This window comes from Xenopus laevis, chromosome 4L, assembly GCF_017654675.1.
Source record: "Xenopus laevis strain J_2021 chromosome 4L, Xenopus_laevis_v10.1, whole genome shotgun sequence".
Lineage (NCBI taxonomy): Eukaryota > Metazoa > Chordata > Amphibia > Anura > Pipidae > Xenopus > Xenopus laevis.
In genome coordinates, this window is record NC_054377.1 from 95905288 (window position 1) to 95933220 (window position 27933).

At 40.1% G+C, this 27933-nt stretch overlaps 2 protein-coding genes across 4 annotated transcripts in view; one reads left to right on the forward strand and one right to left on the reverse strand.

The window, feature by feature from the left end:
* Positions 1 to 8279, reverse strand: part of npl.L (N-acetylneuraminate pyruvate lyase (dihydrodipicolinate synthase) L homeolog) — a 61484-nt gene extending 53205 nt beyond the window's left edge. Inside the window, exon 1 of one of the 2 annotated variants that reach the window (XM_041589434.1) lies at positions 8258 to 8279. The gene's annotated coding sequence lies outside the window, so the exon portion shown is untranslated. Of the gene's footprint in view, positions 1 to 1149; positions 1698 to 8257 lie in introns of those variants that run through there. The other variant, XM_041589432.1, reaches the window with a different exon arrangement.
* rgs8.L (regulator of G-protein signaling 8 L homeolog) lies at positions 1578 to 27802 on the forward strand. Of its 2 annotated transcripts, XM_018257097.2 has the most exons (5): positions 1578 to 1867; positions 8233 to 8340; positions 24095 to 24159; positions 25044 to 25210; positions 26086 to 27802. In XM_018257097.2, the coding sequence occupies exons 1-5, from the start codon at positions 1740 to 1742 to the stop codon at positions 26266 to 26268; spliced, it is 651 nt and encodes a 216-aa protein (XP_018112586.2). In that variant the 5' UTR covers positions 1578 to 1739; the 3' UTR covers positions 26269 to 27802. The 2 variants fall into 2 exon arrangements, with proteins under 2 accessions (XP_018112586.2, XP_041446445.1); XM_041590511.1 differs by lacking the exon at positions 8233 to 8340.
* Positions 27803 to 27933: the final 131 nt, after the last annotated feature.

Consider the following 27933-nt stretch of genomic DNA (forward strand, 5'->3'; position numbering starts at 1 on the left):
GTGCGGAAATGAAGCCAAACGTTTCAGGAGCCTCACGCTCCTTTCCTCAGTGGATAAGTGCACTAAGCTGGTTCAAACCCAGGCACTGTCCCCCTGTGTTTAAGTGGGGTTCCTCCAGGTACTCTGGTTTCTTCCTACACTCTAAACATATACAGGATGTATAACTGTCTACTAGTGAAGTTGGCTCTAGTTTGTACAAAATAGTTCAGTCATTATTGCAAATTTCATGAAGGCAGAGACTAATATCAACGATGAACAAAGTGATGCATAATAAATAATAGCACAGGAAGTCTTTATAGCTGAAGACTATACATGAACTGTCATTTAGGATAATAGGCACCCAGTGATTCAGTTAACCTAGTTTTGCATTTCCAAATGAGGAAAGAAGAAGTGGACAGATGTTTGAGATGTATAAGAAGAACAAAATGGCAGTTCTTGCTCTTGTTTGGATTCTTTTAAATACAAAAACCGTAGTTAGACAAATAATTGGCCAAGGAAGCAATCTATGGTGTCAGCAACTGTAAGAGCTCTGCAGTTAAATGCATGAAGAAATTCCTTAACTGTAAAAGCATAGTCAAAAGTCAAATGCTGAGAGGCCTGCAAAGTGAAACATTCAGTGGCCCAGATGTGCCAAAAGTAATCATGAGATTGAAGTGACTGTTAGATGGGAATACTGCCCTCCAAGCAACAAAGCTGACTATCTGAACCAATTAGCTCTATCATCCATATACTATACATTGCAAACCTTGGATAGAGATGCACGTTTTAAACAAACTTATAAAACAAATGTTTGGAAATACAAGTACAATCAGCAATTTATTCAAAAAGACACTATGCAAATGCACCAAATGCAATCCTGTCCCATCGGCCAGTGAATGTTTATATGCAAATAATGCCATGGCATCTAAAAGTTAAGGTCGCCCAGTGCTGACAGCTGAATGGCCAAACTATTTGAGGCTTGGGAGTGGCATCCCCAAAACATAGGGGTGAACTCCACATTGCAGAAACAGGTCTCTAGGTGCTAAATAGGAAATTAAAAATGCTAAAAATGATTACTAATTATCTATATTTTGATTAAAACAAATAATAAGATGATTATCCTGTAAAATAACAAAGCTGCAAAGGTAACAGATGTGACACAATACAAACCAATGCCACTGGAGATCTGTCATTGCTGTGTTTGTTCTGCTTCAGAGCCTATGCTCGTATCACTTTAATGTCTATGCCTTATGAACTGATTCCTTCTGACTGCTATTCCCAGAGCTCTCCCCTTTTCTCTCTTCTCTCTCTGCATATTCCTCATTCTCCAGGGTTTCTCCGTGTAGAAAAGCTGCAGATTTTTCTCTCTGTTACACTGCTATCTCTTGATGCCAGAACAGCAATGGATAATATCTGATCTTTAATCCTAATCTTAAACCTGTAGTCCATCACTCACTGCAGAGGCTCCTGAATGCCTCTATAAATAGGTACAAGAGGCGGAGAGGTTATGATGCCTGAAACAGACATCATGTGACAATGAGTGTTTTGGTACCCATGCAGCAAGGATAGTTCTAAGCATCAGACAATTGCAAGGGATGTCAGGGTTTATAATAGTAAATCCAAATAGCATTTCACACATCACTTATATGGACTGAAGGTCTGTCTGGGGGGATTAACTGGGCTGAGAGTGAGCTGTCACACAAACCAGGGCAGAAGGCTCGGGGGGATTAATTGTAGGGGGTCTAGCCTTTCAGAACAATATGCATCAAAGCACCAAACTCCGCTCTCTCAGCCTCAGCTGTCCAACACGTTCAGCCAGCGAAATGGATGCAGCACTGGGGGGTCACGGAACAGGAAAACCAGCAAGACCATGTGGGTCTAATCTGGGGTAAGGACACCAACCATCATATCACCCCTTGAATTCCTTTGTTCTCCTTCTTAAAACCTAAAAACCCTCACTGTGTTGTAGCTAGTCTATTACATCTGCATATACCCCCTGTAGATTCTATTCAGACATTCCTGTGTTGTAGTCAGTCTAAAATCATTCCATCCTTGGAAGATTATACGCCTAATATCAATGCAAATTATAGTGTATGCAGCTAACATTAATCACCCATCAGCTCCAGTTAATCACATGTTGTGTGTCTTGATGATGATAATAATGGTTTCTGTACTATTGCCATTTTCATTCACCGTCGTGAAAAATTATTTCCATCAGGATATTTTAATTCACTATTGCATTCTGCTCACATTTGAGGTGGAACAACGATTCCTTCACCTGAGCGATGACATCAGGGCATTCTGCTCTACACCTACATCTTCAGTTTATAAAATGCATGCAAGTTCCGTTAATTAAATTAAATCTAAAACGTAAAAAAAATTACATTGGTTATGGGGCAGATAAATGCATAGGGAGATGAATTTTGGGCCGTTGTCATTTGTTCTGATTAATGTAATGCATATGATTTCTTTATATAGCAGTAATATGAAACATAAGATGGCAAAGGTGAACTGCTGAGATTTTCAGAGCTGCAGACTCTGCTTAAATGATAAAAAAAAAATCAATATTCAGTTGTTCGGAGTTAAAGATATATAACTGGAAAATCTGATTATTGGAGGAATGCAGTTCTGTCTTATTGTGTAGTATGCTAGGTTTGCATACACATATATTCATTCAATGCCGATAGCTGTGAATATTGCTCTTTTCCAAACAATATCTTGATATAGAATTCATAGCTAATTTGTGCAGAAAATATATTGTTAATGTAGTAATAGAGCCAGTTGAGAATCTAATACAGTAAGACTTAGTGGTTTTCTGCATGGAATCAGAAGTGACCGAGGTTGTCATTTACAACTTCCCTGCTGGACTGGGTGTCTCAGAATATAATTTTGAATTGGGATGAAAATATAAAATGTACTCTATTGTGTTTTGTCACATAATTCTTTAAGACCTTGCTTTACACTGCCGACACATAAAACTGTTTTATTCATTGTGGTTGTTTTTTTTTTTGCTGCCCTAAAGGTTTAGTTACAGCTCAAGGATAGGAATATGCCTATATGAATACTAAATTGCAGATTATACTTGATTTTTAAGACTCCTAAAATATATTGCATTGTTAATCTGCTGCCATAGGAGCACCCACAGTCTTTAGTTATCTTCAAATAGTCATTATGGGAGCAGACCAAACTGACCCAAAGTCAAGCCAAGGCCTTATGCAGTATTTGGCATACCACCAATCCTGCATCAGTGGGAACAGACCACACATGTAACAGGAGCCTCACCTATCTCTCCATTACTTTTACAGTACATAAATAAAAGCAGGGTATACCTGTTGTACCCAGAATGGTTTTTTTTCATGTGGGTATATGGTTTGAGAAATGTTAAAGTGAGAAGATACATATAGGTTGGCTACAGTATTATACTAGAATACTATTTAGTTATTATTTGTGTTTATTGTTTATTTATGTGTTTGCAGACGCTTTAGCTTTGTATAATTTGCTGAGACTGTATATTTTATTTGTAGGGTATATAAATCATTGCAATGGCTGCCTGTACACAGTAGTACTCTTAATAACTTCTAGTTAACTATAATAACTTCTAATTATAGAAGACCCCCCTTTCTTTTACAGCATAACAATTCCTGCATAGCTCATATTTACATCATATTCATATATAACTCAATTACTCATAGCTAAGGTCTTGTCAACTGGGCTTAACCCTATCAGAGTGGTATGTCATCAGAATGAAGTCATTAGGTATCATTATCTGAATCTAGTACACTCAGCAGTCACCTCACAAAGGCAAATGCCATAGCTCAGATACAGTACATGCCAGTATATGACTAACTACTAACACTGACATTCTGATTTTGTCAAAACCCTGAGACTGTCTCAGAAAGTTCCCAGGTATAATGGAATGATTTCTAACAATCTATAATAACGGGGAACATTGGCCAATCCATAATCAAGTGCCAATTGGCTATTAAGCCCAAAACAAGTTATGTTGATATATTAAAGCAAATACAGCAAACAGCATTAGGCTCTGCTCCCCACTTTTTCAGATGCTGAAATGAGCTGCATCTGCTTTTACTGGCACCTGTGAGGATGCCTTGGAAATAAACTCGACAATTTGCCAACAAAGTAAGGGTTAATGGCAAGAGATTATTAGATTTGAAGAGCTAGCTGTGAAATCACAAATCGCCTTCTGGCACCTAGACCCTGGTCTGTGGCCATCTGTGCTGAGAGCAAGCAAGGATAGCAACAGAGTTCAGCTGAGTTATTTAGCAGGATGAAAACCCGCTGTATAATATCTGCTTACATCATATTTGAAATTCACTGCTATATAAAGGGTTCGCATCAATCCTTTCTGATGTTTTTTTTAAAACCACAAACAGCTTAAAATAGATAATCCAGCTAAAAAATGATTTTCTATTAATGCTTTCAAGCAAAATCTCCCTTGCTGGGAATATGAGCTTTGAGTAGCAAATTCAGTTAAAGCAATACGATCATTTGTGGCCAGTCAGCAGGTCACATTTATACTGTTAAATATGTGCAAGTGTGCCTACAGCATGTTTACGTTATATACCCTAATTAAGGAAATTACATTTAATAACACATAGACAAAAGACATTTGTTAATTAAGGAAATTAGGATGCACATATGCCATTGCAAGAATAACAGAAAAGCTGGTCATACACAGATTGTTTGATATTTGAACTGACATCATTGTTAAGCCCCCCAGGCCACCAACTGGATTAAACAGTGGCCTATGTAGACCAGTTTGCCCTTATCAGATATCATTTAGGGAAACCATAATTTAGTTCCCATGCATGAGCCATTGATTAATCTGCTGTTGACTTTCAATATATAACACAGCACTGCTACATGAGTATTTTTAAATAAAAAGCCTTTATTGCAACATTTGGCTTCTGATCCGGTACACGCAACGTTTCTGGCCTAATCTCGGCCCTTTTTTTAATCTGCTGTTGATACCACTTTTTTCCTCTAAACAAAGATGTCTGCTTCTCATCCATCCAAGTACTTCTGCACCAAAGCAACTTCATCCAAGGATCCTTAGGATTAAAAAAAACACATACAAAGGAATGTCTTGTATCAATATATAAAATCAGGGTTCCTTTTTTATAAAGTAAAAAAAAAAGTGCATATTTATGACATTTAATTCCCCCCAAAATTAGCCATATTTAAATCCATTATTTGAACAAGAAAAAAATGCAAAAACAGTACAAATGACCTGTTCCAAATAAGACAGAAATTATTTGTGAGAACCAGTTATATACAGTTGAACTGAAACCCATGTTTACCAGCAGGCCAACATAATATTGCCAACAGCTCATGGACAAAACCTAGAAAGGCAGGGGTGGGGTTTTAAACCCTTCTAAAGCTAGAGGTTGGGTTAGTCCTTGTTGAAGGGTTGTGTTGGTGGTGAGTACAGGTCATGAAATTCACTCATGAACTGCACACAGCTAAGAGCAAAGCTACTATACCATATTTTTCTTTCTTTTTTTTGTAATTGAAATATTTATAGGTTAATGGTCAATAGTGACTGTCCTGAATGACTTTGCTAGCTTCTAAACACCTTTAAGATAGGCAGCTATGTCAGATGTTCCCCCATACTTGTTTTTAAATTACAGGATGGGACAGATACCTACAATACAGGCATGGGATTCATTATCTGGAGACCTGTTATCCAGAAAGTTTTGAATTATGTGAAGGTGAAGGCCATCTCTCATAGACTTAGGGGCCAATTCATTAAGTTCGAGTGAAGGAATAGAAAAAAAAAACATTTCGAAGTGTTTTTTGGCTACTTCGACCATCGAATGGGCTACTTCGACCATCGAATGGGCTACTTTGACCTTCGACTATGACTTAGACTCGAATGATCCGAACTAAAAATCGTTCGACTATTCAATAGTCAAAGTACTGTCAAGTACCTACAAGCTACCGAGCTCAATGTTAGCCTATGGGGAAGGTCCCCATAGGCTTGCCTAACTTTTTTTTGGTCGAAGGATAATCCTTCGATCGTTGGATTAAAATCCTTCGAATCGATATTCGAATTCGAAGGATTTTCATTCCCCAGTCGAATATCGAGGGTTAATTAACCCTCGATATTCGACCCTTGATGAATTCGCCCCTAAATCTTAATCAAATAATTAAATTTTTTAAAAACAATGTCCTTTTTTTCCCTGTGATATGAAAACAATACCTTTTAGTGGATACTAACAAATATATAATTAATCCTTATAGGAGGCAAGACAGTTCTATTGGGTTGTGTTATGGTTTAAATTATTTTTTAATAGACTTAAGGTATGGAGATCCAGTTTATGGAAAGATGCCTTATACCAGGTCCCAAGCAGTCTGAATAACAGGTTCCATACCTGTATCACATTACTGGGTAAAGCTGAGCACACATGAAAAGCTGTAATGCTATGTTGGAGGCCTGGTATGCTTCAAAGCAGGTGAATTTGTGACTTGAAGAGAACCTTTGGAGGCATAAAGACACAAGCATACTGGCAAACTGAGCCTTCTGCAAGCAGGCAGTCTACATGGGGCTATCAAATGGGGCTATCAAATAGCCAATGAAAACACTTATTTAGCAACCACTAGATTTTTTTCTGCATGTGTAGCTCCCCATTTGAAAGTGGCAGAGCAAGAAAAAGTTGGAGGTTTCTGGCTTATACAGTATGATCTTGTTGTGATTTTTCTGTCATTCCTTTATCTCAGTGTGTATACAGTGTGTGACAGAGCTCAAAATAAATAAATAATAATTTGCTTTACCATATACAATTTTATTCCTGAACCAGGTGTTTTGTTTATAGCTGTTATATTGGTGGGCAGGCAGCCATCTCAGGTAATTTTGACTGCTCGTGTGCTTTCAAAAAGAGCCAGCACTTCATGATAGAACTGCTTTCAGTTAAGCTATGGTTTCTCCTACACAATATAACTGAAGGAGTCGCAGTGGGACTTGGATTTGTACTATTGAGTGCTATTTATCTAGGGCTGTTATCTTGTGTCAGGGAGCTGTTATCTGGTTACCTTCCCATTGTTCTATTGACAGGCTGCTGGGGGGGGAGAAGGGAGGGTGATATCACTCCAACTTTCAGTGCAGCAGTAAGAGTGACTGAAGTTTATCAAAGCAAAAGTCACATGACTGGCGGCACCTGGGAAACTGACAATATGTCATGGCAGAACCCCATTAATGTATATTTCTTTATTTCACCTTTATTTCACTTTTTTTATCCTACTTTAATTTTATAGAGAAATATGTTATATTGCAAATTTGGTTGTATTTCTATGCAACACCTATAAAACAATAAAAATCTAATTACAAAAAACAGCTTGCCAAAACATTTTATTGATAGCTACTATTACTCATCTCAAATATTAAGTGAAAAATCTCAAGTCCTGATGAAGATGTTGTTACACACATCAAAACATTCCTTTGAAATTTATTTCAAATTCATTCTGCCTGGGACTTTACACTTAATGGGAAAATGGTACATATTATAAGCAGAAACTCCTAACCTGATGGCATTATATTTCAGAAAAGCGCAGCAGGGTTTCGTCTTGGCAGCGTTCATGTGATTAGATCCCTTTTTCCTAAAGGAATGGTTTACCTTGAATTTAACTTTTAGTATGCTAAGTGACCAATTCTAAGCAACTTTTCTATTGGTCTTCATGATTTTTTTTTTATAGTTTTTGAACTATGTATGTGCCTTCTCTTTCCAACATTCAGATGGCCCCAGCAGCCAAAGAACTATTGCTTTGTGAGGCTACAATATTATTGTTTATTTTTTCTATTCAGTCTCTCTCTTAAATATATCATTCTCTCATTCAAACCACTCCTTGGTTGCTAAGGTAATTTGAACCCTAGCAACCACATAACGGCTGAAAATCCAAACCGGAGAGTTGCTGAATAAAAAGTGAATTAATTACAAAAACACAAAGAATAAAAGTGAAAAACAAATGCAAATTGTCTCAGAATATACATATCATAAAAGTGAACACCCCCTTTATTTTAGTCCTATAATATTTTGAACCCAAGGTTAAGAAAACCGTGGGCTAAGAAACATAAAGACATTTTTTGGAATTTATTTTTAAATATCTAAAAACTTTTAGTATAATAAGAAGTATTTTATTCTATTTACATAGAGGTGGATTAATGCAATTGGTAATCAATATGTCTGCACATTTTTGTTCACATTTTCAGTACCTCTTTTCTTTGTAAATTCTCAGAAGGAGCAGAGGAATCCGGACTCACCTGAGCTGCCTCTCACAGAAGTCTGACTCTTTCAGTGACTTCTCGTCTTTACAATATGACAGTAAACACAGCCAGGCACTGAAGTGAGTAGTATTTGGTGTCTCATGGCTATAAAATGTCTCTGTGTCCTACCTAGATTAAAAACAAACAACAAAAAAACGCATCTCTCATTTAAGTGCTTGGGAAGTGCACTTGACATGCCTCAGATATCTGCTGTAACTGTGTCAGTGAAGTTATAAATAATGCAACTGATAAGGCAAGCTTTAATTGTGCATTATGGCTCATCACAGTGCAGCATGTTGCATGATAAAAACGATATACCACAACATAAGGATGATGGCACACAATCGCTATGATTCAGAATCCCTTGTTAAATGTAGGTCAGCTATTCCAATGGCACAAACATTTCAACCCCTTATATTTTCTCAGGGAAACCGTAGCAATTGAAATGTCATGAACGACTGGAGTACTTTCATATCATTTTGTATACGAACCACCCTGCCCATGGCACCCTAATCAATAATAAAATTACAAAAAGTTTTGGATTTCCACTTTCTCAGCTGATGCCTGTTCCCATGTGCCAATGGCAGGGTGCTTTCAATATACAATAGGAAGTGGTTCAGAGATGTTTCAGGCATTCCAGATTGTGGCTTAATATTCTGTCATGTCGTAACAATGGGTTTGATTCTATTAGATCTGATAACGTATTCTCTATTTCTAACTTGTGTTCTTTCATGCATATGTCTTATGATTCCTTAAGCGTTGTATTACGTGTTTCCACATAATGAGGCTGTTAGGCTTTATCTTTAAAGGAGTGATTCAACTTAAATTTTTTTAAAATTATTGTCTTCTTCTCCTGACACTTTCCAGCTTTCAAACAGGGGTCACTGACCACATCTAAACAAATACTCTGTTAGACTACAAACTACAGCTAAAACTGCTGACCGGAGAGCTGCTGAATAAAAAGCTAAATAATGTAAAAAACTCAAATCTAAACCAATTAAAAAAAATCTAAACCAATTGTAAATTGTCTCAGAATATCACTCTCTATATCATACTAAGGGGCACATTTACTAAGGGTCGAATTTTGAAGTGCAAAAAACTTCGAAATTTGACTATCGAATAGGCTAGTCCGACATTCGAAGGATTTTTAAGATCGTGTGATCGTACTACCTACCGTGCTAACATAGCAATTCGGCAGGTTTAAGGTGGCGAACTGTCGAAGTTTTTTAAAGAGACAGTACTTTGATTATTGAATGGTCGAATAGTCGAAGCATTTTCACTTTGAGTCGAAGTCGAATTTGGTCTATTCGATGGTTGAAGTACCCAAAAATTACTTTGAAATTCGAAGTTTTTGAATTCGAATATTCACTTCTAATTCAGAGGGTTCAGTAAAAGATTCAGTGGTAGACAGGTTAGATGAGATAGTGGGCAAAGAAAGGGAAAATGGGGGAGGAGATTTGGCTAGGGATACTGTTAAGGATAGGGAGGACCACATGTCATATGTTCAATATGGTGCCAGTATTAAATGTATGTTTACAAATGCAAGAAGTCTGACTGGTAAAATGGGAGAGCTGGAGCTGCTGGTGATGGAAGGAAAATATGATGTGATTGGTGTGGCCGAAACATGGCTGAATGAGTCGCATGACTGGGCAGTAAATATCAGTGGCTATACTTTGTTTCGGAGGGACAGAGGCAATAGAAAAGGAGGAGGGGTATGTCTGTATGTTAGGCAGGATTTAAAAGCTCATATAAAGGAGGAGGTTATGTTAGAAAATGAGGGGCCAGAAGTCGTATGGGTGGAGTTCTTCACCAATTGTAAAGAATCCAGCAAATTAATTGTAGGAGTATGCTATAGACCCCCTAATGTAAGTGAGGAGGAAGAGACAAAGCTCCTAATGCAAATAGAAAAGGCTGCTAGTTTAGGTAAAGTAATGATAATGGGGGATTTTAATTACCCAGATATTGACTGGAGCAACGGTACTGCTAGATCAGTTAATGGGAACAAGTTTATAAACTTATTGCACGACAATTTTTTAGCACAGGTTGTTGAGGAGCCAACCAGAAAAAATGCTATTCTTGATTTAGTGATCTCAAATGACCCAGAACTTATAGCAAATGTGCAAGTCATTGAACCCCTGGGTAATAGTGACCATAATGTTATATCTTTTAATGTCTGGTGCAAAAAACAAAAATATACTGGGGCAACAAAAACCATGAATTTTGCCAAAGCTAATTTTAGTGCCTTGAGGGCTGCCCTACAGAGCATTGATTGGGGCATTAGGTTTTCAGCTAAAAACACAGAACAGAAATGGTTGTCCTTTAAAATGATATTAAATCATTACTGTTCTCAATTTATTCCCTTAAGGACTAAACGTAGAAGCTCTAAGAATCATCCTGTGTGGCTTAATACAGAGGTAAAGATGTTAATGGGAAAGAAGAGAAAGGCATTTAAAAACTACAAATCTGTAGGGACAGAAGCTGCATTTAATGAATATAAACACTGTAATAAATGTTGTAAATCAGCAATCCGGAAGGCTAAGAAAAGAAATGAAGAGTTAATTGCGGTGGAGGTGAAAACTAACCCTAAAAAGTTTTTTAAATATATTAATAGTAAAAAGATGCAGGTTGAGAGTGTTGCTCCATTAAATAATGGTACCAGTATGGTTGTAACAGATACAGATAAGGCAAATGTGTTAAATCAGTTCTTTTCTTCAGTGTATACAATAGAGGAGTCTGGGTTCACAGGCTCGCTTAATAACTGCACGAATGGTTCAGCTAAATCTAGTCAGTGGCTGACTCAGGATATGATTCAAAAAGCTTTAATACAAATTAATGTAAACAAGGCTCCAGGGCCTGATGGCATACACCCCCGGGTTCTAAGAGAGCTTAGTTCAGTTTTAGACCAGCCCTTATTTCTGATTTTCTCAGATTCACTGTCATCTGGTATGGTGCCTATGGATTGGAGAAAAGCTGATGTTATTCCAATATTTAAAAAGGGATTACGATCTCAGCCTGGCAATTATAGGCCAGTAAGCTTGACATCTGTGGTGGGCAAATTATTTGAAGGCTTGTTAAGGGATCTCATTCAAAATTTTGTCCTAATGAATGGCATTATGAGCAACAATCAGCATGGCTTTATGAAGGATAGGTCATGTCAGACGAATTTGATTGCATTTTATGATGTGGTAACTAAGATTCTGGATAGTGGGGGGGCAGTAGATGTGATCTATTTGGATTTTGCCAAAGCGTTTGATACTGTGCCCCACAAACGACTGCTTTCTAAACTAAGGTCTGTTGGGCTTAATGAAGTCGTTTGCACATGGATAGGAAACTGGCTACAGGATCGGGTACAGAGGGTGGTTGTTAATGGGACATTCTCTACTTGGAGTAAGGTTCTTAGTGGGGTCCCCCAGGGCTCAGTATTGGGTCCACTTTTATTTAACTTGTTCATTAATGACTTAGGGGAGGGTGTTGTAAGTAATGTATCAGTGTTTGCAGATGACACAAAATTATCCAGCCCAATTAATTCCATCCAGGATGTGGCATCCTTGCAACAGGATCTTGACAAACTGGCAATCTGGGCAGCTAAGTGGCAAATGAGATTCAATGTTGATAAATGTAAAGTCCTGCACCTGGGATGTAAAAATATCCAAGCCACTTATACCCTTAATGGGACTGCACTAGGCAAATCCATTATGGAAAAGGACCTTGGAGTCCTTGTAGATGATAAACTTGGCTGTAGCAAGCAATGCCAGTCAGCAGCATCAAGGGCAAATAAGGTCTTGAGCTGTATTAAAAGGGGCATAGAGTCACGGGAGGAGGGGGTCATTCTTCCACTGTATAGAGCACTTGTAAGGCCCCATCTAGAATATGCCGTACAGTTTTGGTCTCCAGCACTCAAACAGGACATTATTGTATTAGAGAGGGTACAGAGAAGGGCAACTAAGCTGGTAAAAGGTATTGAAAATCTTAGCTATGAGGAAAGACTGGCCAAATTGGGGATGTTCACGCTGGAGAAGAGGCGCTTAAGGGGTGATATGATGACTATGTATAAATATATAAGGGGATCACATAACAATCTCTCTAATGCTTTATTTACCAGTAGGTCTTTCCAGCTGACACGAGGTCACCCATTCCGATTAGAAGAAAAGAGGTTCCGCCTAAATATTCGGAAGGGGTTTTTTACAGTGAGAGCTGTGAAGATGTGGAATTCTCTCCCTGAATCAGTTGTACAGGCTGATACATTAGATAGCTTTAAGAAGGGGTTGGATGGCTTTTTAGCAAGTGAGGGAATACAGGGTTATGGGAAATAGCTCATAGTCCAAGTTGATCCAGGGACTAGTCCGATTGCCATTTTGGAGTCAGGAAGGAATTTTTCCCCCTCTAAGGCAAATTGGAGAGGCTTCAGATGGGTTTTTTGCCTTCCTCTGGATCAACTGGCAGATAGGTAGTTAATAAACAAAAAAACAAAAAAAAAGGTTGGGCTCGATGGACGTGTGTCTTTTTTCAACCTTGCTTACTATGTTACTATGTTACTATGTTACTTTGACCCTTAGTAAATGTGCCCCTAAATGTTAACTCAAATGCAAAGGCCTTATACGCCTACAACATTTTTTTGTTCTTGGCAGATCCCGGCCTGTCTCTCCAGACGGAGTTGAGTGTTATACGGGATTTTGGCAAATATTCAAGTCTGAAGATTAACTGGGATAAATCCCTTATAATGCCAATTGATTATATCCCCCAACAACTACGTCCAACCAATATTACACTTCAATGGGCATCCCGGGTAAAATATCTGGGGATCACCGTAGTCCCCAATGCACTCGAATCCCTGAACCTTAATCTAACTCCCTGTTGACAAAATGTACCTCTGTTGTTACCTCCCTGCAAAAGATGCACATACTATGTGGGGGAAAATTAATCTTTTTAAAATGATTTATTTGTCCAAGTTCCTTTACCTTTTTAGAAATTCCCCAGCCACAATACCAAGAGTTTACTGTTATCTTTTAAATGGTCTGGAAAGCAACCCAGGCTCTCATGGAAATCTCTAACAGCTCCAATACAAAATGAAGGCCTTGGCCTCCCCAATCTGTGGATCTATTATCTAGCAGCACAGCTATCGGATATACACGCCTGGTTCAATCCTAATCCAGAAGATCCCAACATGCTTCTACACACATTGCTCCTGAGATCGATAGAGTCACTTTTTCATTGTTCTCTCCAACCCATTACAACCTGTGCTGAAGGCACTCTATTTAGCCTGGCAAGATGCTCTGCACATATAAAAATGACCCCTTACTTGATATCTCTGCACTCTCCACTATGGGGAAATTCACACCTCCCTCATCTTAGATACCTCCTAGACTTTATCTACTGGCCCAGTATCCAGATAAAGAAATTAGGTGATCTGTTGGAACAAGGTGCTTTTCCGACCCTTCCTCAACTCCAACAGAAATCTCCAGACTTTTCAATTGACCCTTTCAGATACATGCAATTGAAACATGCATTTAAAGGCCAATTTAATACATACAATCTTAAATACCTACAAATTTGAAATAAGCAACATACTCTTTTATTAGAATCTCGGAAACTGGTTTCCGTCCCATATAAAGCATTACTGGATGCAATGCCCTTACCTTTTCAGCTATCTGCAAATGAATAACTATTCTGCCCTCAATTACAGAGGATATGTGGGAAAAGGCCACTGATAGAGCCTATTATTATCATCTCATCTCAACACATTACTCATCAGTTTAAAAATGTTACTTCTCGACTATTACTCCCCTAATAGATTACATTGGGTCTTTCCAAAGAAATCAGCTATATGCCCCTGATGTCAACCCCCTACTGCAGATTTTCTCCATGTTATTTGGACATGTCTAAAGATTCAAAAATTTTGGGGGAAGGTGGTTCAATGCCTCAGTGACTTACCTCAAGTGATTTCTCCCAAAGCTCTTGGAGTACTAGACCACCTAGTTCTGCAAAATTATACCAGAATACTTTACAGGACATTATTGTTCTATGCAAGGAAACCAGGAAAAGTTGTGTATTCTCGCTCACCCTACTTGTAAGCTGATGAAGATGGGCCTGGTGCACACAGGTGGAGGCTCGGCCACCTCCCAATTCAAGTCCTCAAGAAATATTGTTTATTTAAAGCGGAGTGCAGTGCAACGTTTCTGGGTGAACCCCTTTGTCAAGCATCACTTGACAAAGAGGTTCACCTCGAAACGTTGCACTGCACTCCGCTTTAAATAAAAACTAGAAGTGTTCATGCAGACCGGTGCGCCATTGGGTTTTTCTATGCAAGGAAAGCCATTGTTTAACATTGGCTACAATCCAAGCTCCCTTTGTACAATTACTGGTCAAATTTTGTAAACTTTATGCTTCCACTGATTAAAATAACATATGAGGCATGTGGTTCGTCTGACAAATTTGGTAAAATATGGAAAAACTGGCTTGATGTTTACCCTTTACAACAGGAAATGTAACTATTCAATAATAACCCTTTGAATGTGTGAAATATGCCTTGCACATTTGACATGTTAATGCAATGATATATGTCTTTTCAATGTGTATTTTGGTTATATGCAACTTAGAGTCCTGCGCGGAACCAATTTGTTAGACCCGAACCCGACCCGGGACAAGCAAATTACTGTATTGTCAACTACGCAATAAAAACTTTAAAAAAAGTTAACTCAAGGGTGAATTCAAAGGTGAACAACCCCTTAAAAAAAGCAATAGCAAAAACATATCAAATATACCTTACAAACAAGACACTACATAGGATTGTACGTGTCACAACATTAACTGTTTTAACTTTGTTTTAAAGGGATCCTGTTACTTTGCCCACTGCCATGAACTGCTGTGCTCTCATTTATTCATTTCACACTCTGTCTGTCATCAGAAGGTATTTATATAAATCCCCCACCCCAAGTTAAACAGCCTTTAGAATATAGATGCAATACATTTTAATTTCATTGCTTTGAGGATTAGATTAGCAACATTAGCTGCTTTTGCCTGTACTCCAAATGTCCTAAACAGAAGGATGCTTAGAATTTCAAGTGCAGGGTCAGAATCCAATCAAAGTGGATAAACAAAAGCTACAGTGACAGTAATATACAGCAACGTACAGTAACACAAAAGGTTCTTCCGAACAAAATGTATTCTGGTGTTCATTCCGTTCATTCAGAATATGATATGTGTAGGGTTGAACCTGATGCACAAATTACAAATGTCATCTAAGATAATAATAAAATAGAAGGAATACACTGTTATTGAAATAATAGAATCAAGCCCAACGGTGAGTAGTGTTTTTATGCAGTTCATGGAACATCAGTAGGGATGTAGCGAACGGCGGAAAAAATTTTCGCGAACATATTCGCGAACTTGCGTCCAAAAATGCGAACGTCGCGAACCCCATAGACTTCAATGGGAAGGCGAATTTTAAAAGCTAGAAAAGACATTTCTGGCCAGAAAAATGATTTTAAAGTTGTTTAAAGGGTGCAACGACCTGGACAGTGGCATGTGGCCAGAGGGGGATCAAGGGCAAAAATGTATCTGAAAAATACATTGTTGACACAGCGCTGCGTTTTGTGCTGTAAAGGGCAGAAATCACACTACGTCACTCAGGTGATGTTTCTGGACACGGAATGTGAAAAAGCTCACACAGCTAGGTGGCACTTGGTTAAAGACTGGGCAAACAATGCCTGCAAGGGCAACGTATACAGTAGTGGATACGGAATATATTATTGCTGCTGTAAAAACATCACTCAGGTGATGTTTACGGACACGGAATTATTATTGTTATTTAGACAGAATGTGAAAAAGCTCACACAGCTAGGTGGCACTTGCATAACTCCCAACTGTCCCTCTTTTGACCACTCAACCCCCTGTCCCTCTTTTGTACTGGAAAGTCCCTCTTTTCTCTGCACTGAACAGCCAGAAAAAAACCAGTTTCTAACTTAATTGGCTTTTGGCAGAGAGCTCAGAACAGCTAACAGGTGCAAATAAGATACTTTGTAACAATTTTGACTCTGGTTGGTGCTGGTAGTGGTGAACTACTAGGAGTAGCAGCACACCAGTCCCTCTTTTCTCTGAACTGAACAGCCAGAAAAAAAACAGTTTCTAACTTAATTAGCTTTTGGCAGAGAGCTCAGAACAGCTAACAGGTGCAAATAAGATACTTTGTAACAATTTTGACTCTGGTTGGTGCTGGTGGTGGTGAACTACTAGGAGGAGCAGCACACCAGTCCCTCTTTTCTCTGCACTGAACAGCCAGAAAAAAACCAGTTTCTAACTTAATTAGCTTTTGGCAGAGAGCTCAGAACAGCTAACAGGTGCAAATAAGATACTTTGTAACAATTTTGACTCTGGTTTATGCTGGTAGTGGTGAACTACTAGGAGGAGCAGCACACCAGTCCCACTCCCCAACACAGCTAGACTAATAACACTGGGCTCTTACAGTAGCAAAGTAAAAAAAAAAAAAAAGAAAATAAAAGCAGTCCTTACAAGGACTATTGGGTTACAGGCAGCAGTCAGCAGATGAGAGATCAGCAGCAGGACAGCTGCCCACAGCAGCTACATACAGAGCACTGCAGTAGAAGGTAGATTACTAGCCAGCAAAGCTACCTAACCTAAAATGTCCATCAAATCCTTGCAGAGTTCTGTAAAGGGCAGAAATCACACTACATTTCTAAACTTGTGTAATAAACTGCTTTAAAACGTCCGGCGTCTACATGCCAATCAAGTCGTGTAAAGGTTACAGCCTGTTCACACGCAAAGACAAAACGCGGCGCTTACTGCAACGCAAAAAGCTTTAATGAATGATACCGTCAAGTGAGCAAATAATAGTTTTTAATTACTAGTTGCTTGTCACCTCCAGGATGTTTGTCCTGTTGGTGGCAATATTTCTGTAGTGGTGTGTTTAGCAGTCACCGTGCTTGTGCGCACGTGCACGGTCAGGCAGAGGTAATTCAATGTACAGTGAAGTGAACCAAAAAACACTGATTCTGCAGTGTGGGCCCAGTTTTGGTCTACTTTATTGATCACCTGCGGTGACCATAAAAGATGCGATTTTGCCACTGTTGCAGAACCCTGAAAAATTAGGCATGTGTACTTTCCTGAAAAATTATGTTTTTTTTGTCGCAGCCACTGAAGCACAGAGGCCAGAAAAAATATGCCATATAAATGCTGAAAATATTAATTTTTTTTTGTCGCAGCCACTGAAGCACAGAGGCCAGAAAAAATATGCCATATAAATGCTAAAAATATAAAAAAATTTTGTCGCAGCCACTGAAGCACAGAGGCCAGAAAAAATATGCCATATAAATGCTGAAAATATATATTTTTTTGGTTGCAGCCACTGAAGCACAGAGGCCAGAAAAAATATGCCATATAAATGCTGAAAATATAAAAAAAATTTTGTCGCAGCCACTGAAGCACAGAGGCCAGAAAAAATATGCCATATAAATGCTAAAAATATAATTTTTTTTTGTCGCAGCCACTGAAGCACAGAGGCCAGAAAAAATATGCCATATAAATGCTAAAAATATAAAAAAATTTTGTCGCAGCCACTGAAGCACAGAGGCCAGAAAAAATATGCCATATAAATGCTGAAAATATAAAAAAAATTTTGTCGCAGCCACTGAAGCACAGAGGCCAGAAAAAATATGCCATATAAATGCTAAAAATATTAAAAAAAATTTGTCGCAGCCACTGAAGCACAGAGGCCAGAAAAAATATGCCATATAAATGCTGAAAATATATATTTTTTTGGTTGCAGCCACTGAAGCACAGAGGCCAGAAAAACTCAGGATTTACCTGTCCAAAAAGTTTTGCTTAAAATGAAACCAGTAGGGTTTGCACCCTAGTTTGTAACGGTGGCGGAGGGAGGAGGACGCTAAAGGACAGCTGTCTATGGAGTCATGCGGCGTGCAGAGAAGGACAGCTGCATGGGGAGTCAGAACAAGTCTTCCGGCGTGCAGTAACCCTCCGAGATCCATGCCTCATTCATTTTAATAAAGGTCAGGTAATCCACACTTTTGTGACCTAGGCGAGTTCTCTTCTCAGTTACAATCCCTCCTGCTGCACTGAAGGTCCTTTCTGAGAGGACACTTGAGGTGGGGCAAGACAAGAGGTTCATGGCAAATTGTGACAGCTCTGGCCACAGATCAAGCCTGCGCACCCAGTAGTCCAGGGGTTCATCGCTCCTCAGAGTGTCGATATCTGCAGTTAATGCCAGGTAGTCCGCTACCTGCCGGTCGAGGCGTTCTCTGAGGGTGGATCCAGAAGGGTTCTGGCGCTGCCTTGGACTGAAAAACCTTTGCATGTCTGACGTTACAGAGTGGCCAAAGTGCATTGTCCTTGCAGGTGCGCTCGTGGCAGGATTACTGGCACCTCTGCCCCTGGAATGTTGATGAGTTCCTGAAGTGACATCACCCTTAAAAGCATTGTACAACATGTTTTGCAGGCTGGTTTGTAAATGCAGCATCCTTTCGGACTTGTGGTACGTTGGTAACATTTCTGCCACTTTATGCTTGTACCGAGGGTCTAGTAGCATTGCGACCCAGTACAGGTCCTTCTCCTTAAGCCTCTTGATACGGGGGTCCTTCAACAGGCATGACAGCATGAAAGACCCCATTCTCACAAGGTTGGATGCAGAGGTATCCATCTCCGCTTCCTCGTTATCAAGGACTACATCATCCACGGTCTCCTCCCCCCAGCCACGTACAAGACCAGGGGTCCCCAAAAGGTCACCACAAGCCCCCTGGGAAGCCTGCTCCTGTTGGTCCTCCTCCGCCACAAAGCCACCTTCCTCCTCTGACTCCACTTCTGACACCTCTCCCTGCGTTGCAGCAGGTGCCTGGGCTCGTTCTGGTGATTCCGACCAGAAATCGTGCGCTTCCTGCTCCTCGTCACGCTGGTCTACAGCCTCATCTGTCACTCGTCGCACGGCACGCTCCAGGAAGAAAGCAAAGGGTATTAGGTCGCTGATGGTGCCTTCGGTGCGACTGACCATGTTTGTAACCTCTTCAAAAGGGCGCATGAGCCTGCAGGCATCGCGCATAAGCACCCAGTAACGGGGGAAAAAAATCCCCAGCTCTGCAGATCCAGTCCTACCACCCAGTTCAAACAGGTATTCATTGACGGCTCTTTGTTGTTGCAGCAGACGTTCAAACATGAGGAGCGTTGAATTCCAGCGAGTCTGGCTGTCGCAAATTAAACGCCTGACTGGCATGTTGTACCGCTGCTGAATGTCAGCAAGGCGTGCCATGGCTGTGTAGGAACGTCTGAAATGGGCCGACACCTTCCTGGACTGCCTGAGAATGTCCTGGAATCCTGGGTACTTCGAGACAAAACGTTGGACTATTAAATTCAGAACATGTGCCATGCAGGGCACATGTGTTAAATTGCCCAGTCTCAGTGCTGCCAACAGATTGCTTCCGTTGTCACACACCACTTTTCCGATCTTCAGTTGGTGTGGGGTCAGCCACCGATCGGCCTGTGACTGCAGAGATGACAGGAGTACAGATCCGGTATGGTTTCTGCTTTCCAGGCACGTCATCCCCAAGACAGCATGACAACGGCGTACCTGGCACGTCGAATAGCCTAGGGGGAGCTGGGGGTGCACAGGTGTGGAGGAGGAGGACCCAGCAGCAGAGGAGGAGGAAGCAGAGGAAGAAGACGAGGTAGAGAGCGAAGGAGGAGTAGAGGTGGTGGCAGAACCGCGTGCAATCCGTGGCGGTGACACCAACTCCACTGTTGTTGTTGAGCCACGCATTCCCTGCTTCCCAGCCATAACCAAGTTCACCCAGTGGGCAGTGTAGGTGACATACCTGCCCTGACCATGCTTGGAGGACCATGCGTCAGTAGTCATATGGACCTTTGCCCCAACACTAAGTGACAGAGATGCGGTGACTTGGCTCTGCACATGGTGGTACAGGTGTGGTATTCCCTTCTTGGAAAAAAAATTGCGGCTGGGTACCTTCCACTGCGGTGTCCCAATTGCTACAAATTTGCGGAAGGCCTCAAAGTCCACCAGCTGGTATGGTAAAAGCTGGCGGGCTAAGAGTGCAGACAAGCCAGCTGTCAGATGCCGGGCAAGGGGTGACTCGCAGACATTAGCTTCTTACGCTCAAACATGGCCCTCACAGAAACTTGGCTGGGGGCAGATGACTGGGAACTGGTGGTCAAGGTGGAAGGCGGAGTGGAGGGTGGTTCAGACGGGTCAAGGACAGCAGAGGTAGAGCAGTAAGATGCTGGACCAGAAGGAGGGTGGCTTTTAGTTTGTCTGCTGCCTTTGAGGTGTTGCTCCCATAGTGCTTTGTGCTTGCCGTTCATGTGCCTTCGCATAGAAGTTGTACCTATGTGGGTGTTGGGCTTCCCAAGACTCAGTTTCTGACTGCACTCCTTGCAAATTACAACGCTTTTGTCAGAGGCACACACATTAAAAAAATCCCACACTGCTGACCTTTTTGAAGCTGGCAATCTGGCGGTAACAGTAGAAGTTGGCGGCAATGGCGGGTGCGTTGGCCGACTGACCACAGGTGCCGATACATGTTGTTGCCCTACTGTTCCCTGCGAGCTGTCCTCCCTGCTTCTTCTAAGTCTTATTCTCCTCCTGCCTCTCTGACTCTCCGTTTCTCCATCTGAACTATCCTCCTCTTGCTCTCTTCTACTGGGCACCCACAAAACATCAATCTCCTCATCATCATTCTCCTCAGATGCATCAATTTCTTCTAACAGCTCACAGAAGGAAGCAGCAGCGGGGACCTCCTCATCACTCATTATGTCCATCTCTGTTGTGTTGTCTGCCAGAATTATATCTGGTGTAACGTCCTCATCTCCTTCATCTTCTTCTGCCAATAATGGTTGCGCATCACTCAGTTCAAGAAACTCATGTGTAAATAACTCCTCTGACTCCAGTGAAGAAGGGGCGCCGGTGGTGGAGGAAGTGTTACGTGGGGTGCCCATAGCAGAGGAGGATGAGGATGTTGTGGCAAAGTTAGAAACGGTAGAGGATGGGGTGTGCTGTGTAAGCCAGTCAACTACCTCTTCAGCATTTTGGGAGTTCAGGGTAATTGCCTTTGTAAAACTGGGCAATTTCCTAGGGCCACAGGATAGCATAGCAGCACGGCCCCTAGTGCCTCTGCGTGGTGGCCTGCCTTTGCCTGGCATTTTTTTTAAAACAACAACTCAGGTGATGTTTCTGGAGACGGTATTATTATTGATATTTAGACAGAATTTGAAAAAGCTCACACAGCTAGGTGGCAGTTGTTTGAAGAACACACTGGGCAAACAATGCCTGCAAGGTCAACGTATACACTACAGCAGTGGATACGGAATATATTATTGCTGCTTGGAAAACGTCACTCAGGTGGTGTTTCTGGAGACGGTATTATTATTGATATTTAGACAGAATGTGAAAAAGCTCACACAGCTAGGTGCCAGTTGTTTGAAGAACACACTGGGCAAACAATGCCTGCAAGGTCAATGTATACACTACAGCAGTGGATACGGAATATATTATTGCTGCTTGAAAACGTCACTCAGGTGGTGTTTCTGGAGACGGTATTATTATTGATATTTAGACAGAATGTGAAAAAAGCTCACACAGCTAGGTGGCAGTTGTTTGAAGAACACACTGGGCAAACAATGCCTGCAAGTGCACTACTATTGGTGCACTACTATGAAGAACAGCAAAAAGCACTGGACACGTTAAAGAACAGTAAGATAAGTAAAATAAAAAAATATATATATATATTAAAAAAAAAAATTACTCTGGTTGGTGCTGAACTACTAGGAGCAGCACACCAGTCCCACTCCCCAACACAGCTAGACTAATAGCACTGGGCTCTTATAGTAGCAAAGTAAAAAAACAAAAAAGAAAATAAAAGCAGTCCTTACAAGGACTATTGGGTTATTACAGCAGTCAGCAGATGAGATCAGAAGCAGTGCCCACAGCAGCTACATACAGAGCACTGCAGTAGAAGGTAGATTACTAGTCAGCAAAGCTAACTAACCTAAACTCACTTTCCCTCAAATCCCTGCAGAGTTCTGTCCCTACAATACAGAGCAGTATCAAGTAGATTACTAGCCAGCAAAGTTACTATCAACTGTCCCTCAAATCACTAAACAGCTCTCTCCCTACACTAGCTCTTCCAAGCACACACAGGCAGAATGAAAAAACGCTGCAGGGCTTCAGTTTATATATGGAAGGGGAGTGGTCCAGGGGGTGTGGGGGTGGTCCAGGAGGGAGAGCTTCCTGATTGGCTGCCATGTATCTGCTGGTCTGGGGTGAGAGGTCAAAAATAAGCGCCAGCTAAGGCGAACCCAAATTGGCGAACGTCGCGCGACGTTCGCGAACATTCGGCGGACGCGAACAGCCGATGTTCGCGCGAATTAGTTCGCGGGCGAACAGTCCGCGACATCCCTAAACATCAGCCATCATTCCAACTAGGATTATTCTGTGCAGATACAAGCATCCAATTTGATATATTCATCATTTTACATTTATACATGTTTTATATTTTTGCTAATGTATGTACGTTAAAAATAGGGATGCACCGAATCCAGGATTCGGTTCGGGATTCGGCCAGGATTCGGCCTTTTTCAGCAGGATTCGGATTCGGCCGAATCCTTCTGCCTGGCCGAACCGAATCCGAATATGCAAATTAGGGGCGGGAGGGAAATTGCGTGACTTTTTGTCAGAAAACAAGGAAGTAAAAAATGTTTTCCCCTTCCCACCCCTAATTTGCATATGCAAATTAGGGTTCGGATTCGGTTCGGTATTCGGCCGAATCTTTCGTGAAGGATTCGGGGGTTCGGCCGAATCCAAAAAAGTGGATTCGGTGCATCCCTAGATAAAAATGTAAACTCATTTTTTAAAGGAATATTATAACAAATATGACTGGATTTGTCTTATTTGCTATTTATATGCATGATAAAATGATATAAGTTTCAAAAAGAGAGAAACATACATTTGTCATAGATGTAGACAGAGCAGACCTTACTGATGCACCTGCAATACAATACGTCATTTATTTAAATTGGGAAAAGTATGTTGCCATGTAAATTGATGTGTCAGTATACTTCCTCTCTATTATGTATTTCAGTTGAAGGATATTAATCAAGGGCAAGCTATCTTTATATAACCCCTGTTATCTTACATCGGAAATCACTCAGTGTGGCCATAAATAAATCAATGGATCACTTAGGCTTTGGGGTTTCTTAGTCTAATTTAAAAATACATTTGCATGCTGTTAAACTGTCAAAATGAATTCAGCTCTGTGCAAGTTTTTCACATTCTAAATGCCTTTAATAAATCTTGAACTTTGTAAAGTCACCAGGGCCTGGACTCACCAATACTCAAATCAATAAACATTTTCCCAGTGGTCTATATATTCCAATTGTTGGGTAGAAAATCAGCTGGGCCTTTTTAAAGTAATTGAATACAAAAAAAATGATTGTCTTTTACCATTTATGTTGAAGTAAATAAACCTAATCCAAAGAGATTTGTAAAGCAAAGCAATCACTCATAATAAGCAAAACATACAAACATAAATACCATAAATATACATAAATATAACATAAATACCACTAAGGTCCCTTTTCTCTGCAACATAGCTAAAGATGATTTTACATGATGTTCCCATTAAATATAAACTAGATGAATAAACAACATCAGATAAAAGAGCAGTTAGCTGGTCAGTTGATTAGTAACATTATTAGTGTTCCAATGCACAGCTTCAAAATATTTTAAGAATTCCCTTAATGTGGATTTGCCTTACTCTTGTTGTCCAATAGTCAGTACTGATATGAAGACTTATTTTACAGACGATTAAATCCAGATGAAGCAAGAAGATGGGCACGTTCTTTTGACCTTCTTCTGTCTCATAAATGTAAGTGCGTGAAGATTTTAGAACTGCTTTGCTTGTGGAATTCATTATAAAATACAAAACATTAAAAGGGGAACTGAAGTATATGTTTTTTGCTGTATTGCATTTTACACAGGGGAAGGCATATGCAAAACTGTGGGGCACATTGTAGTTATGGTAAAAAAATTAGCAGAATCATGACTAAACTCCACTGAAACTCTCAATTAAAAAGCTTTACTCACAGTCGAGTAAAGTCGCAGAAAATGATCCGGGTAATTCTCTTAAATCTCTGTTTCTCATTTATTTTCAAGCCACTTGTGGAATGTGATATTTTTTTTTTTTATTGATTTATCCACATACCGAAATTCAGAAGATTCACTTCCTATTGACATGTATGGCATCTAAATAGATCTCAGCTAGCGGATTAAAGATTTATTTTTTTCCATAGTTTTTTTATGAATTGCTAAAAAACAACTGATTAATAATAGTCATGTATGTTTTTTTAAATAAAATATAGGCACAGTCATTTTGCATTTACCTAAAAAAATGAAGACCATTCTGCTGAGGGCTCTGATGCAGAGGGGTCGCTGACTTTCTTTTCCAGTCCTTACCTTTCTACTGAGCGTATCATGTGTTGGTAGAACAATCCCAGCTTTGAGCACTAATGCGCATGTACTGTTAGCTGTAGGTGCCAATTGGTATAATGAATTTATAGGGCATTTAAAGGGGTTTTTCGCAATCACCATCACCAACTCTGCAAACTGTTATAAATTGATACATTAGTTGATATATTTCCTATCATTGGCCTTGCTGAGCAGCAATTCTAATGCATTAAGAAGTTCATGTTGATGTTTCTTTGGGTCTGGCTTTTCAACCTTTCAATGTTGAACTGCAATTTTCCTCTACAGGTGGCTGCACAGTGTTTCGTGCCTTCCTCCAGTCAGAATTTAGTGAGGAGAACCTTGAATTTTGGATGGCTTGTGAAGAGTACAGAAAAACCCGTTCACTCAATAAGCTTCCAGCAAAAGCTCATCACATATTCCAGGAATTTATTGATGTACAGGCTCCAAGAGAAGTAAGAATGAGATAGGGGCATGGAAATGAATCTACTGGCTGCAGTGAACACGTCACTTGTTTTCTGTTGTTTGCGTCAGTGGGCCTTAGTTAGAGAGCAGCAGGTTACACTTTTCATTGGCCAGCACATAACACAAAATATGGAGGTGTCGTTTCACTGTACTACTGTATTTTTATTACTTCAATGAGAAAAAGCTGCACCATATTCCGATAGTTTTAGTGGTTTTATACTTATAGCAATTATATCATACTTACAGTGCATTTTAAAATGTGTTATAATTCCCAAATAACATTTATTTGAAAATGTGTGTGTGATTTTTTATGCTGGCTTAATTAAGGCTGGGCATGTAATAGTAATAAATATATATTGAGTTTTCATGATATTACAAACTTTACACAGTGTTTTTGGTTGCTAATCCAAATGGTATCTTTTGATGATAATTTACCAAAAGTGAATGAAGAGCGCGGTCATCATTAGAAACACCTCTGAAGGTGGCACAGTGGTGAAACGGATGCCAAGTATGTTATTTCACAGCATGTAACCTTAAGATTACCAACAATTCAGCTTGTTAGTGTCAGCTATGCTTAAGGTGTGGATGAGTGGCCGTTCTTGTCTTTTGACCTTCAATCTGTTCCAAACATATTGTCTAAGTAAGCTGCCCCTTGCTGAATGGACTTGTTACAGGACTACAGCCACAACAGTATATAGAATCACATGCACTCTGTTTCTACAGAAGTCTTAGTGGTGCTGTTTTCTGGATGTCTCACTTTGTAGCATTATCTTGATCTGTTTAACCCACATTAATGAGCTATAGACTGGCGTGTGCTGAAGTTCAGTGATTTCCTTTTTAAAACTTGGTGGTGTTTCTTTCATAGGTGAACCTTGATTACCCTACTCGTGAACTGACAAAGGGCAACTTGCTGCACCCTACTTTGTCCTGTTTTGACCTTGCACAGCTGAGAATACACAGCCTAATGGAAAGAGATTCTTACCCAAGGTTTCTTCGTTCAAAAATGTACAATGACCTTCTCAGCCACACTCAGAAGAGCCCATGCTAATGCTAAGCTACAAAGAAGAGTGAAGAAGTGGCTACAGGGACATTGTGACCTGCTGCCTTTCCCAAAAATAACTGACTTGCACTTTAAAGAGTGGACAAAGACTGACTAAATATCACTGTCTATGTGTTAAACCCATTCTCTGTCTTATGCTCGTTTACCTATACCTTGTCAAGACCTGCTATAAAAAAAATAACTGGAAGCAAAGAAAAGTATCTGATCAATGCCAATGGGTCAAGACTGTTAGGGTGTCTTAATATCTTCCTATGCATTTTCCCCCAACTATCTGCATATATGTCACTAAGAAACCTTAGACCATGAGAATTCAAAAGGAGGAGTTCATCTATGCTTATACAACAATGGGTTGTGTCAAGTGCATTATTATGATATGGACTTTATAACCCCCTAACCAGTGTCACTAACGGTGGGCAGCTTTGATTCCATTGTTGGTATTTAACTGTGATGCTACTGCTGGGACAAGGTACACGAGTGAATGAAGTAATGTTGTTTGTCACTGGGAAGCTGAATCACTGTCTATTTTAGCTCCTCACTGGTGCTTCATGCGTAGGCATACAGCTGCATCCTGTTGCTAAACTAACTCCTTGTATCCTGCAAATACTACCTTTGGTTGCTGGGAATTAAATTGCAATACCTGCTGGATGACAGTGTTATGTATATCTAAAAGGGTAGTTCACTTTTAAATTAACTTTTAGCATGATGCACACAATATTTTAGCCAGTGTTTTTTTTGTGGTGCTTTAATAATTTAGCTTATTGTTAAGCAGATCTAGAATTGGGAATTTAAGCAGCTATCTGTTTGCTAGGGTTCAGTTTATCCTAGCAACCAGGCAGTTGTTTAAATGACCAACTAGAAAATGAATAGAAGAGGCCCTGAACAGACATCTAAGTAATATAAAAAGTAGTAATAACTATAAAACTGTCGCGTAATAGGTCAGTGACCCCCGACAACTAGATATAATTTTAAATTGCAAGTTGGAAAGAAGCAGAAGAGGAATGCAAGTAACTAAAAAATGGACAAAACAAAGACCTATTAAAATGTTGATAAGACTAGTACATACTATAACATACTGAACGTTAATTTAAAATTGAACTACTCCCAGTACAGCTGTATCTACATGAAACGCATACCCCCATATGCAATAACAAGAACTAAGTTTGTCCAAAAGCAGTAACAAATGTCAACCAATCAGATGTTTGCTTTGAACAGGAGACCTATAATACTACCTGCTGATTGATTGGTTGCTATGGGTATCTGACCTGGGTAAACTTAGATGCATAGGTGCATTGCATTTAACTGAGCTGGGATGGTATTAACATTTAGATCAATAGCACAAATAGCAGTGATTAAAAGGCTGAGTGCGCTATGGTTCTTAGGCTTTTTGCATATGGGACAGATCCCGGTGGTTTGCCAGGGAGCAGCACTAATGCTCCCCATAGACCTGACGATTCTTCTTGTCGAACGACCGATTTTAGGGAAGTCAGACCAATCCTTCGAAATTATCGTGCGGTTAGTGGGATTCGAACGATCGTACATCTTACGATTTTTTGGCCGACATCTGTCAGGAAATTGATCGGCCAGGTCAAAAAATCTTTGTCGGTCCCAGTGCAATCTTTCTATGTTTGCAGGGCCAAGCAGGCAGCTCCCCTT